Source organism: Ascaphus truei, chromosome 6 (genome assembly GCF_040206685.1).
Source record: "Ascaphus truei isolate aAscTru1 chromosome 6, aAscTru1.hap1, whole genome shotgun sequence".
Lineage (NCBI taxonomy): Eukaryota > Metazoa > Chordata > Amphibia > Anura > Ascaphidae > Ascaphus > Ascaphus truei.
In genome coordinates this window covers 30,473,727-30,486,863 of record NC_134488.1, presented here as the reverse complement: position 1 = coordinate 30,486,863, position 13,137 = coordinate 30,473,727, and the positions used below count along the sequence as shown (strand labels likewise).

The following is a 13,137-nucleotide window of genomic DNA, read 5'->3' as shown; positions in this document are numbered from 1 at the left end:
AAGAGAGTGTAATTAACACACACCTTATAGCGGGGTGAGTGTAATTAGCAAACATGCACATCTTCCTTATAGAGAGAGAGGAAAGTGTAATACAAAAAATCATTCCATATAGGGGGAAGTGTGTTATTAATACACACAGACATATTCCTCACAGAGGGGAGAACACACACACACACACACACACACACACACAATTGAATGAGAGGTAATTAACACAAACACATCCCTGTTATAAAGTGTGATTTTAACATTCTTTAGTCACTAGAGGGAGTTAAGTATTGATAGTCTACAACTCTTATAAGAGGATTACTGTAGATAAGACTAAGCTGCTGTTCAGATGTTTTCAGCTGAAAGTCACCATCAACTTCAATGGGTCTGCACTGCTGAGTCTCTATATACATTGCGCTCCTGTTTTTTTTTTTTTAGGAAGGTCATGTTTCCAGGAAGACTGGGGTAGTATGTTTGGGCTGCAATAAAGTATTCTGTTTAGATCCCAGTTTGTTCTTGCTGTACGTTACAATCCCACAGAGATAGGACTGTGTAACCTTCCCATACACACATGTTCCTAATGAATGACAGAAGACAGCGAGACATGCAGACTCATACAAGTGTTCTCTACCATCGGATAGCAGAGCAACACGCGGAGCCCCATGTTTACTAAGCAGTCTTGTGCCGTGAGACACCTTACAGCCCATGAAAGTAAATGTGCTGTATGGGATCTTCCAAAGCCGGAAAGTGTTTTATGGCAGAAGACAGACTAGTAAATACTGTATAGCTCATAATCCTCAAAGACGGGGGAGTGGAACACACACACAAACAGAGAGAGAGACACACACACACACACACACCAGATGTACCTTTGCTGCCTCGTAAGTGATTGTTTTGGTCTCCGTGTGCACCAAGGGAACTTCCTTGGTGGGGATCTGGCTCTTGTCACCAGCGGACATGTTGGACATGGTCACAGTCTGCGTTTTCACCAGCGGAGGCTGCGAGGAGGGAGGACAACACAGTTTGTGAACACGGTCTCAATGGGGGTGCTACGCAGCGCGGTGCAGGCCCCTTGGGCAGCGAATGGTTCAAGTTAACTCCTTGGCTGCCAAGATACATAAAGATTATGCCACACGTTCAGAAAGACTTACGCTGCACCGCCGTCTCCTCTCCGTGGGAAAGCGCGTGCCACACGGATATACAGGTGCAAGAGAGTGACGGAAAGATTTTTGGAAATGATTTGCCCCCACACAGGGATTTTAGGGTAATATAAAAAGTAGATGTTTGACTAAATGATGTCCGTATAATTTGTTTAAAAAGATTAAGGGGAGAACATTAATTACTGTATAACAACATTAGAATTAAACCGACCCGGAGAAAAGGGGAAAAATACTTATTTTTACACAAGAAGCGGATAAAATGTTACTCTGAGGGTCTCTCTCAGTCGAGTGTCTGGAAGGATCATTTCTCCTTCAACATCACTTCCCTGGGGGGCAAAATTATTCTCATTGTCAGGACAGCAATGGAGTAGCTTTGCAGCGGATCGCCTTCTCCTAGGCAGGCGCAGGCGCCAAGCACGAGATTAGAACGGACGCACTCCGTGTCAGTTATGGGGTTATTATAGGACTTCTGTCTGTCGTCACCTTCTCTCTGCTTAACGACATCGTTATTATTGCGGAGACGTCAAGGAGTCCGAAAATGGAAATGAATGCGCCCCTAGGGAGAGTAACCCTTGCAGCGCTTGAATGGTGCATTGTAGAGCTTAAGATGCAGTGTCACCAAGTAAAACAATAGGGGTGTTTTTTTTTTTTTTTAAGGGCTTTGAACAATTTATTTTTCATTGTGATGATGCACTTCGAGTCCTCAAACATTATTTAATTTCAACCCTCGTCCCCAAAACAGAAAACTAGATGAATAATCAGTCAAAAAAATATATAATGTGGAGCTATTTTCATTATTTTGCCTCTGTAGAACTGCAGCGGTAAATTTAAAGGGACGTAGTGGCGCTGAACATCTTCCTATAGAAATCACAAGAGCCGCTAACACAGGAGAATACATTCGTTTGAATAAAGATGGTGGAGAAAGTGTGGCAAGTACCTTTATTATCTGCAGATGTATATATTTACAAGGAGCAATGATACACAAGGGATATAGTTCAGTTAACCCTCTGGCAGTGATTAAAGTGATCTAATGACAGTGATATGTTTAATGAGTAATGAGCATTGGTAACAGGCAGCCCCCTTGGGGGCTTCACCTGTAGCCCCCCACCCCCTGCTGTCCCTAGTGCACATATGTGGCCATTGCAGTGTCATGTCTCCTGGAGTTGAAGGGTCAAGCAAAGTGATTTATTTACATGTTTAATAAGTCATAGGGTCAGTCCCATATAGGAGCAAAGCGACCCAATGACAGGGATAAATATACAGCTATTATTTTTATTATTATTTAAAAAAAAAAAAAAAAGATGAAGTTCAACCTTTAATTACTTCCACAGATACCAAATGCTTTGGAGGATTTTTTCAATCTGTACCCACCCTCTTTTGTATAATACTGTTTGTATATAAAAGTAAATTCTTGTCTCACACTGTATTTTTTCCTTTGTAGTTTTGTTTATATATGGTGCTTTCATTAGGCAGAGATAAGGGGGGTAACATCTATATATCCATATAAACACACGGGCTCATTTTACATGGAATGGTCAGTCTCTCCTCCAACCCAAGTATACTAATAGCAGTGATATATGTATGGGATCAGTCCCTCCTAAGACCAAGTGCACTCACGGCAAATGTGTCATGTAGAAAGTATAAACACGGTGAGCTGACACTTGGGCAGGGTTGATTTCCCCTGGCTGCTTGCCTTTGCCTGATGTCACTGTGCGTTTGACAAGAACAGGCAAAGCTGCTCTCTCTCCCCCCCCCCCCCCTTATCTTTATTGGTCCTGAGAAGGACAGAGTGGACACTAGACTGACAAACACTGCCCAATTCAGAAGTCCCTAAGAAATTCAACTCCTAATTAATCTCTGAAAAATTGAATGCAGCCAAATCTTTGCTTGAAGCAGAGTTAGATTTGCTCATAAAAGCAGATTAGCCAGTTATTTTATTTTTACAAAAGGTTGTTTTCTGTCCGGTTGCATGGGATTGCCCTTTGAAGGGGAATTTAAACATCTTTTAAAACAAGCTTCTGTACATTGCTAGATTGCTTATCATCCACAGACTTTCCTGCACTCATTCTACATAATCACGACTTCTTGATTTTTATTTATTCAACAAATTGTCATATTCACAAAAAGTAAGTGATAGTCATTCAATCTCAGATGAGTTATTTATATATTCATAAGTTCATGATGATACAATCTATTGAATGTTAAATAACTTATATACATGGTTATAGACCCCCCCCCCCCCCCCTTTACCATGCGGATAGTAGAATATTAAATAGCAGTTATTAATATATTCATTAACTATACAATCTATTAAGGGCGATCTAAACTGCGAAAGGCAATGACCCCTCTGCTGTGGAGTAAGGCATTAGCACAGGGGCGGCCAACTCCAGTCCTCAAGGGCCACCAACAGGCCAGGTTTTAAAGATATCCCTGCTTCAGCACAGGTGGCAGTCGTTTACTGCGCACCACGGTGCTGAAGCAGGGATATCTTTAAAACCTGACCTGTTGATGGCCCTTGAGGACTGGAGTTGGCCACTATAGCATTAGCTTATTCAGGCATGTAACCAATGTAAAGGCCTGCAGGCAAAGTGTTATTCAAGAGTCTGGCAGTAAGGGGGTTAATCTTCAAACACTTCCAATATATCGGAGAAACGTTATCCAAGGCAGTAGCACACGCAGGAGAGGAAACCAAGATATAACTCAAGGGTTACAGTTCAACAAATATTACTATTCAAAAGTATTAATTTACTCACTGCTGCAAGTAGTGTAAAAGGCGCAATTACCCCCCAAACTATCTTTTTAATAGGCCCAAAGCCGTCAGTGTCCACATGGCAACTTCTGCTGTTTATGCTCACTTGTGCCCCTTGACCAGGCAGAACAGGGCTGTTTTTCACGCAAACTACAAAATGTCTTATATCAGAGATGTAGACTAATCCCCAGCTTCTCTGAGAAGACTCGGTTTCTTAAATGGTGTTTGAGTCCTAAAACTGGAACCCAAACCGGAAATTAAAATGGCTGTTTAAGTGCCTCCTGCTCTGTGGCATCAGTGGACTTTAAAAGAGCTTTATCAGTGAAGATTGCAGAAAAGCTGGGGGCTGGAGACGCTCAGTGAGTAAAGAGAGAACATGGGGCTGGAGAGGCTCAGTGAGTAAAGAGAGAACATGGGGCTGGAGAGGCTCAGTGAGTAAAGAGAGAATATGGGGCTGGAGAGGCTCAGTGAGTAAAGAGAGAACATGGGGTTGAAAGAGAGGCTCAGTGAGTAAAGAGAGAATATGGGACTGGAGAGGCTCAGTGAGTAAAGAGAGAACATGGGGCTGGAGAGGCTCAGTGAGTAAAGAGAGAATATGGGGCTGAAGGAGACGCTCAGTGAGTAAAGAGAGAATATGGGGCTGAAGGAGACGCTCAGTGAGTAAAGAGAGAACATGAGGCTGAAGTAGAGGCTCAGTGAGTAAACAGAGAACATGGGGGTGAAGGAGAGGCTCAGTGAGTAAACAGAGAACATGGGGCTGAAGGAGAGGCTCAGTGAGTAAAGAGAGAACATGGGGTTGAAAGAGAGGCTCAGTGAGTAAAGAGAGAATATGGGACTGGAGAGGCTCAGTGAGTAAAGAGAGAACATGGGGCTGGAGAGGCTCAGTGAGTAAAGAGAGAATATGGGGCTGAAGGAGACGCTCAGTGAGTAAAGAGAGAATATGGGGCTGAAGGAGACGCTCAGTGAGTAAAGAGAGAACATGAGGCTGAAGTAGAGGCTCAGTGAGTAAACAGAGAACATGGGGGTGAAGGAGAGGCTCAGTGAGTAAACAGAGAACATGGGGCTGAAGGAGAGGCTCAGTGAGTAAAGAGAGAACATGGGGCTGCAGGAGAGGCTCAGTGAGTAAAGAGAGAACATGGGGCTGGAGAGGCTCAGTGAGTAAAGAGAGAACATGGGGCTGAAGGAGAGGCTCAGTGAGTAAACAGAGAACATGGGGCTGCAGGAGAGGCTCAGTGAGTAAAGAGAGAACATGGGGCTGGAGAGGCTCAGTGAGTAAAGAGAGAACATGGGGCTGGAGAGGCTCAGTGAGTAAAGAGAGAACATGGGGCTGAAGTAGAGGCTCAGTGAGTAAACAGAGAACATGGGGCTGCAGGAGACGCTCAGTGAGTAAAGAGAACATGGGGCTGGAGAGGCTCAGTGAGTAAAGAGAGAACATGGGGCTGGAGAGGCTCTGTGAGTAAAGAGAGAACATGGAGCTGAAGGAGACGCTCAGTGAGTAAACAGAGAACATGGGGCTGCAGGAGACGCTCAGTGAGTAAAGAGAACATGGGGCTGGAGAGGCTCAGTGAGTAAAGAGAGAACATGGGGCTGGAGAGGCTCAGTGAGTAAAGAGAGAACATGGAGCTGAAGGAGACGCTCAGTGAGTAAAGAGAGAATATGGGGCTGGAGAGGCTCTGTGAGTAAAGAGAGAACATGGAGCTGAAGGAGACGCTCAGTGAGTAAAGAGAGAATATGGGGCTGAAGGAGAGGCTCAGTGAGTAAAGAGAGAACATGGGGCTGAAGGAGATGCTCCATGAGTAAAGAGAGAACATGGGGCTGGAGAGGCTCTGTGAGTAAAGAGAGAACATGGAGCTGAAGGAGACGCTCAGTGAGTAAAGAGAGAACATGGGGCTGAAGGAGAGGCTCAGTGAGTAAAGAGAGAATATGGGGCTGAAGGAGAGGCTCAGTGAGTAAAAGGTACTGACTGAAAACAATGACACCGAGTTGGAACCAGGGGAGCCTGCTTCTAATCCTGGGGTATGCTCCTTGTGACATTGGGCAAGTCACATTATCCCCCTGTGCCTCAGGCACCACAAGATTGTAAGCTCTACGGGGCAGGGACCTCTTCATGGAACAATTCTATGTACAGCGCTGCATACAGTGTCCGCGCTACAGAAGAAAAAACAATGATTATTGCAGGCAGCTCTGCACATCCCTGCTAGTGCGAAGCAGCAGAGCTTGCCGTGTGGACACTCTGCGGACAGGAAAACGTAGAAAGCAAAATAATGCTGGTAAGATGATTTAGAAGGCATCATAGAGCTAATATTTTTTAGCCGTTTTTAGAGTGGATCTGCACCTTTTGTAGTACTTTTCTCCTCGGGTAAAAGGAAACACACACACACACACGCCCCTTTAAAATAGTCTATAGAACAGAGAGGGTTAAAGGCCACTACGAAGTGGGAAAGGGAAAAGAGCTCACAGCCCAGAAAAGTGGTTAACAGGTATTCAGTGGGTGGAACAGTTATTCCGTCCTTTGCAATAAATCGCAAGACGTCAGAAAGCAGGGAGGGAAGAGTGCAGAGTTACACATGGGGCACAGAGGTGCAGAGACGCTGTAAGTCGGTGCTTAATGAAACGGAAGCTGCAAACAGTCCTAAACAGTTCCATTATTCTGAAGGATTTAAAAAAAAAAAAAGGTTGGAAAGCAGTGCAGAGACGCAGTGTGTGTATACATACACACACAGACACACAGACACACAGACACACAGACACACAGAAATAATCAAAAACGAATAGACAATACCGTTCTGTGGCTAATGAAATGCTTTTATTTGTGCGAGCTTTCGAGATACACTGATCTCTTCTTCCGGCGATGTTACAATGGATAAAGCAAGAAAGGTTTTTACTTAAAAACATGCATCCTGGAATGTATCTGTGACTGAAGCCTATCCCTCCCCCCTGTGCAGTATGCAATTTATGGCTTAAGGTGTTAAATGGTCCCTGAATGTTAGTGGTTTAAGATTATGTGTGTATGTGAGTGTGTATGTATGTGTGTAAATATAAATGTATAAAGCGCCCTCAGTGTATACAGCGCTTTACAAAAGGTGTGTGTGAGAGTGTATACCAATGGTGTGGGTAAGTGTAGAAATGTAAGAGGGTGTTGCATTACTATTAATGTGTGTAGATACTATGTGGTCCCTATTGGTATATAGGGATCGAATTACATTGTACATATGTATGTGTAAGAGACAGCTGTGTGTGCATTCATATAGCGCCGTATGTATATACATGGCCTTTAGCACTCATGGGAAGTGAGTTCTCGTGTCAGGGTAGTGACTCATGAAGCTGCGGTCTCTGTTTACACTCCCACTCCACACACACCTTTTGTAAAGCACTGTATATTGTGGAAGCTTTATACATTTATATACACACACACCATTAACATTCAGGGACCATTTAACACCTTAAGTCATAAATCGCATACTGCACAGGGGGGAGGGATAGGCTTCAGTCACACATATATTCCAGGATGCAGTGTTTGTAAGTAAAAACCTTTTTTGCTTTATTCAATGTAACATCCCCGGAAGAAGAGATCAGTGTATCTCGAAAGCTCGCACAAATAAAAGCAATTCGTTAGCCACAGAACGGTATAGTTTATTCGTTTTTGATTATTAAGATCGGCTAACATGGTACAGACACAGACACAGACACACACAGACACATAGACACACAGAGACACACAGAGACACACACACACACAAATCTGACTTAAAAGGCATTAGATAGATATATATCTATCTCATATTCGGCCCTGGTTGAAACCACTGCTGGATCTTCCCGGTTGCAGCTGCTCTTCATGTTGCTTCAACACTTTTTCTGATTGAATCCTCCCATTTTACTTTTGGTTGTCAACTTAGTCTTTAAATATACCTTGGAACCCAATCAAACACTATCTTTGATCAACAATGGTTAAATTATTGATATATGTCTTGCCCAATGCCATTTCTTCACCCTTGTGATGATGCCCCAGACTTTTGTTTGCTTCTGAACCCGTTGACCCTTTTTCCTGACTCTTCGGGAAATACCCAGCATACATATCTTTATACTTCTTTGAGTTGTCTGAAGCTTCTGAACTGTCTTTGAATTTAGGGTCCAAGTTTCACATCCATACACGAGCACGGGCAGGATACACTGGTCAAAAACGTTCCTCAAGGCACAGTGGAAGGATCATTTGAAAGATTGTCTTGTTTCTGCCAAATGTGCTCCATTCCATTCATTTTATTGATTTCATTCGAGTGATACGTGCTAGCCAAAGAAGACATACTTTTCTACTTATTTAAGCTCTATTCCATTTATTTTTATCTTTGTAGATTTCATACATTAGTTGAACATCACTTTGCTCTTGCCGAGATTCATATGGAGGCCCACCTTCTTACATATTTCTGTGACATTTCTGATTTGTTGCTGGAGGTTCTTCTGGACACCTCCTTCCCCCATCCCCCCAATATTGTCTACAAATCGTAGGCGACTCAAGTATTCATGGTTGATGCAGATTCCTTCCCCCCCCCCCCAATTCAATGTACAATATATGTTGCTGTGAAAAGCTTTGGTGACATGGGGCCTCCCTGTCCCACTCACTTGCTTATCCTGATCTGGCCTGTATCTTCATGTAATTTAATGGTTGATGTGTCATTGTCCTAAATGTTCGCTATAATATCAATGCATGCTTGTTCAGCATTGTGTCTTCTTAATGCATTTAAAATGGCTGAGGGGTAGAGAGAATTAAGTGCTTTTTTTTGCAATCTATGAATCCTAAGTGGAGTGGTAGATCGTATTCATTACTTCGGGGAATCGCTTCTCCCCTCCAGCTTTGTTTGTTTTTCAAGGTTTACAGTAATAGGTTTTTAGGGATTTAGATTTTGTTTTCCACCTGTTTCATGGAGGGGGCTTCTATTTGTCACCAGTTTTTGGCGATTGCACATTTTGTTGATGAGTACGTGTAGTATTAATCTGTCCGTATATCTGTTTTTCATGGGTTTAAATAGAAGGTATACCCACGGGATATAAGTGGGATGTGACGTTACTAAAGAGGACATATCTTGCGTTAGGGATGCGTCCCTTTCAATATCTACCCATGGTCTGTGACCCACAGGTAATGGACTGGTAAATTAGTTAGCTCAGCCTTGCTGCTCTATAGTATCGCTTTATTCCGGGAAGTGCAAACCCTCCCATTGTTAATGGTTTTACCATGGTTGCATGTTTGATTTTGGGTTTCCTACCATTCCATATTAGGGGAATCACCTCTTGTACAACTTGGTTGTGGTCCATTGTGTTGTATTCAATGCGAAATCCCGCTTGTTCTGTCGGCTGGTTAGCTGATTAATGAGTATCTTCGTAAAAATCTTGTAAGCCATTGGAAGTAGACGGAGTAGTTTATAGTTCTTGAGGTCTTCTTTCTTATGGATGAGGATAACTATGGCATTACTCCATTGTTCTGGAATGTTCCTGCTCTTCAAGCAGTATGTCAAGTTTTGCAATGATTTTCTCTACTTCTTCCCCAGCATCTTCCAAGATTTCAATTGTAATTCCTTCTTCTCTGGGGCCTTCCAATTCTTCATGGGTTGTATTGCCTTTGCCACATCTTCTGGAAGGACGCATGGAACATGGTTGATGGTTTCTTCTAGCACTTCCTCTACTGGATTATACAGTGTTCTGTTTTCTTGTACAATTTCTTGTAGAAGTCCTCCCAATTATTCCTAATCATAAGTCACTGCTGCTGCTTCAAACTTTTTTTAATTTTCATTTTCGATAGTCTTTTTCACCATATCACAGTAAAAGTTTTTTTTTACATCTTCAGTCAGTTATACAGAGCTGTCTGTGCAAGTCGATCCGCAAAATTAGATTTAATTTTTTTGTTCTTGCGTTTTGCTTAATTTCTTGTCGTTTCCTCAGTATAAGCGCTTTTTGCGCACTTTCAGCTACAACCTTTATAAATGTTTACAAAACGTTATTCCCTTGCACCTCGAGCAACCTGAAGGAATTTTTCTGCTCTAGTTGAAATTCCCTGCTGTTATTTTTGTGGTTCTTGATGTTGATTGTTTTTGTCTTTGTAATTCGTTTTTTTTCTTCCCATCTTCACATTACAATGTAATTTGCAGTGGACCAATTAGTGATCACTTTTCCTGCTGGTAACATGGTAAAGGACTGCGCAGTCTTCCATCATGCGTTCCTGGTCAGGTAGGAGAGTCCATTTCTTTCTTGATTCTATTGGCTCCATTTCCCTTTCTATTCATCTTGAATAATGAATAATGAATTCATGATACAGACGGTTTCAGATCTTGCAAATTCCACAAATTCGTCTCCACGTTCATTTTTGCTGCTGTAACCATAATTACCAACTGATGCTTCGTCTTTCTGCAGTTCGCCAATCTTTGCATGGAAGTCTCCAATAATGACCTTGAGGAATCAGGCATTATTCCTTCCGCTGGCACCTTGCAGCGAGAGATACACAACATATCAGTAGAAGTGGTCATCGCTTTGAATCAGCTGCACCAGAGAAGGCCAGAACGTGCCAGCAGGTGCAGTAACGTCCGCTACATCTGTAAGTTGCTTGATTTCATGGTGGAAGTCTTACACTTCATAGGTCGGCATGACGTGATGTCTGGGCATATACTTGGGTCATTTGACGCTTACATCTCTTAATTTTTTGTCAAGAAGCTCCCCATTACTGACTTAAAGACTGAAGTGGGACTGCCCTGTTAACACCTGGAAATAGAGTAAGCAAGTGGCTAGTGACCACTGCCGATATCAACAGCGTACACACACAATTTATAGCGTCTGTTCAAGGAAAAAAAAAAAACGCTCCAACCTTCCCTCCCACCACCGACAACTGCGCTCACAAAAACAGTAGCCACCAGAGCGTGACCACCAGGACTAGGACAAAGGACATGAAGAAAGGGAAGCGGGGGTTCGGGAGCAGGATAGGGGGCAGATGGCACTTCTCCAGGGACTTCTCCTCGGGCATTGAGATGGAGACTTTCGAGAGGAGGCCCTGGGTGTCCGTCCCAGGTGGCTTTGCATTCTCCACGCCCTGCTTCGGGGGTTCCTCCTGGGTCTGCACGCAAGTGGGCGGCGAAAGAGAAAGAGACAGATGAAACCGAAAAGAAAAAAAATCACAGATGGGGATGTGTAGTGGCTAGGAGGTGTAGAGATTGAGCCCCTTAGGGATGTGCAAAGTACTTGGGGATCGTGATTGTCGGGGAGATTTCCCTTAACTTTTCAGCACTCAATATAGAGAGACTGGGGAGATTCCCCTATGATTAATAACTCAAATGAATATTTCTGCCACAATGTAAGAAGAATTAACCCCTTTAGCGCTAGAGGAGCCTGCAACGCAATGTTGGTACGGTGGAGACAGAGCGTTGTAAACCTTGAAGGCATCTGAAGGAGATACAGCTAAGGTTTATAAAGCATCAGTCACTCCTCTAACCCAAAGGAACAAATTGAAGCACCATGTTTAATTGTTTGGATCAGACAGGTACAGTATTGCATGTTTTGTGTTTTTATTTTTTATTTTAACTTTTAATGTCTCCACAGTAACCAAATGCTGTGAGAATAGTCCCATCTAGAATGGGCTCTTAGGGAGTCCTAGCTAGATAGAAGGGAGTGGATTTATACTAAAACTATATAAAAAACAGAGTTTGTGTTAGGTAATTAGTAACAACTATAGAGAAACCAAGATACTACTGGAGCCCCAGGTGAAGCCGCCGCTGGCCTGCTAGAGCCTCTAGCCAATAGAGTGGCATACAGTATCATAGGACGCATGGCGTGGATTAAGAGTAGAGGAGCCCTGAGCTATACGACCCTGCCTCGCCCGATGTGAAAGGTCCTTGTGTGGCCACGGGATAAGCCACCACTTGGCGGCACCTCAAACACGCCAAAGAATGGGCCCCCGGGCTGCCTGACCCGTGTTTGGCCTGACATGGTGAAAGTAATTAATTGTTTGTATCCTATTCAACGTAATCAGATGGGTGATTTATTGGAGTCAGCTGAATTTACAGCCCGTAGCACAGTGAGAAAAGCAAGGCTCTCACTTCAGAGGCTACATAACAAAGACAATAGCACTGACAAGTTATATAAATATATATTTCCTTTAATTGCCCACTGCATGAAACTGCCTCTTCAGCCCTACGTTGCCAAAGGGGCCAGGAGCAGAAGGATTTTAGAGCAGGGGTATTCTATACCCGTGGACCACTTCAATGTGAAGGATATTTTAGAGGATAACACTTACACTTGGCTCCGTTCAGCAATACATTTATATATATATAAGTAGAGCGTATATCTGAAAACATACTGAACATGTTGCTAAAAATTAGCCTTCAATAGGAAACAGACAGATTTGTCTCCAACCCAAAGTCATTGGGGACCACAGCTTGAACAACGCTGGTCCTAGGAGTGAACCAATGACAGTGGAATGTTCAACTGCAGCCCCGTGGGCCGAAGAGCCCTGATGTGGTCCCGAGCAGGCAACTAGTAGGAAATTAGTAGGAAGCAAAGTGCAATTATTAACACTAAAACTCACTCGTAACTTAAGGCAATGTAAAAATATAGGGTACTGATGGTAAATCTGCTTGCAAGATGTTCAAATATTATAATTTGCAATGTTTATAAATGCATCTAAAATGGCATCGTAATAAGCATGTGGCCCTTCCCTTTTAAATATTTTCTGATATGGCCCCTTTGGACAACTGATTGAAGAGGCTCTATAGGTTAAATATAGCGGAATGGCACCATTTGTATAAAGCAGTCGTTTTTCAAGTTTATTCATAAGCAGTAGTTTTTTTTATTCCATTTGTATAAAATCAAACATTTTTTTCCTAATAACGTTTTAACATCCAAGTGGAGTAGATTGCATTGATAAGTTGTTTAAGGAGTCAGTCCTAGAATCAAAGTGCAATAATGGCAGTGACATGTTTAAGAGACACAAATGTACTATTTATACCTTCTTTTGGTCCAAATCTGACACCTTCTGTACAAGTACTGTATGTTCAAATATATATATATTTTTTTAAGTTACTTTGTAAATGTGCTGAGCTAGGACTTAGGATGGGGTTTCATTTCCTCTGGCTGCTCCCTTTTGTCCAACATCACTGTGTTTCAACAAGAGTTGTCACAGGCAAAGCCCCCTTCTCCTTACCTTTGTTGGCTAAAGAAAACCCCTTCATTCACAAATGCTCCCCCATTCAGAGGCCCCAAAAGAAT

The 13,137-nt window shown here is 42.9% G+C and overlaps 1 protein-coding gene across 27 annotated transcripts in view; it reads right to left on the bottom strand.

Annotated features, from left to right (window-relative positions):
- The window catches only part of EPB41 (erythrocyte membrane protein band 4.1), a 116,891-nt gene that overhangs the window by 6,244 nt on the left and 97,510 nt on the right, over nt 1-13,137 (bottom strand). For 25 of the 27 annotated variants that reach the window (XM_075603787.1, XM_075603786.1, XM_075603788.1 and 22 more), the window contains one exon: nt 858-986. In XM_075603787.1, the coding sequence (XP_075459902.1) occupies nt 858-986 (129 nt within the window). Of the gene's footprint in view, nt 1-857; nt 987-10,756; nt 10,991-13,137 lie in introns of those variants that run through there. The other 2 variants (XM_075603804.1, XM_075603811.1) reach the window with 1 other exon arrangement.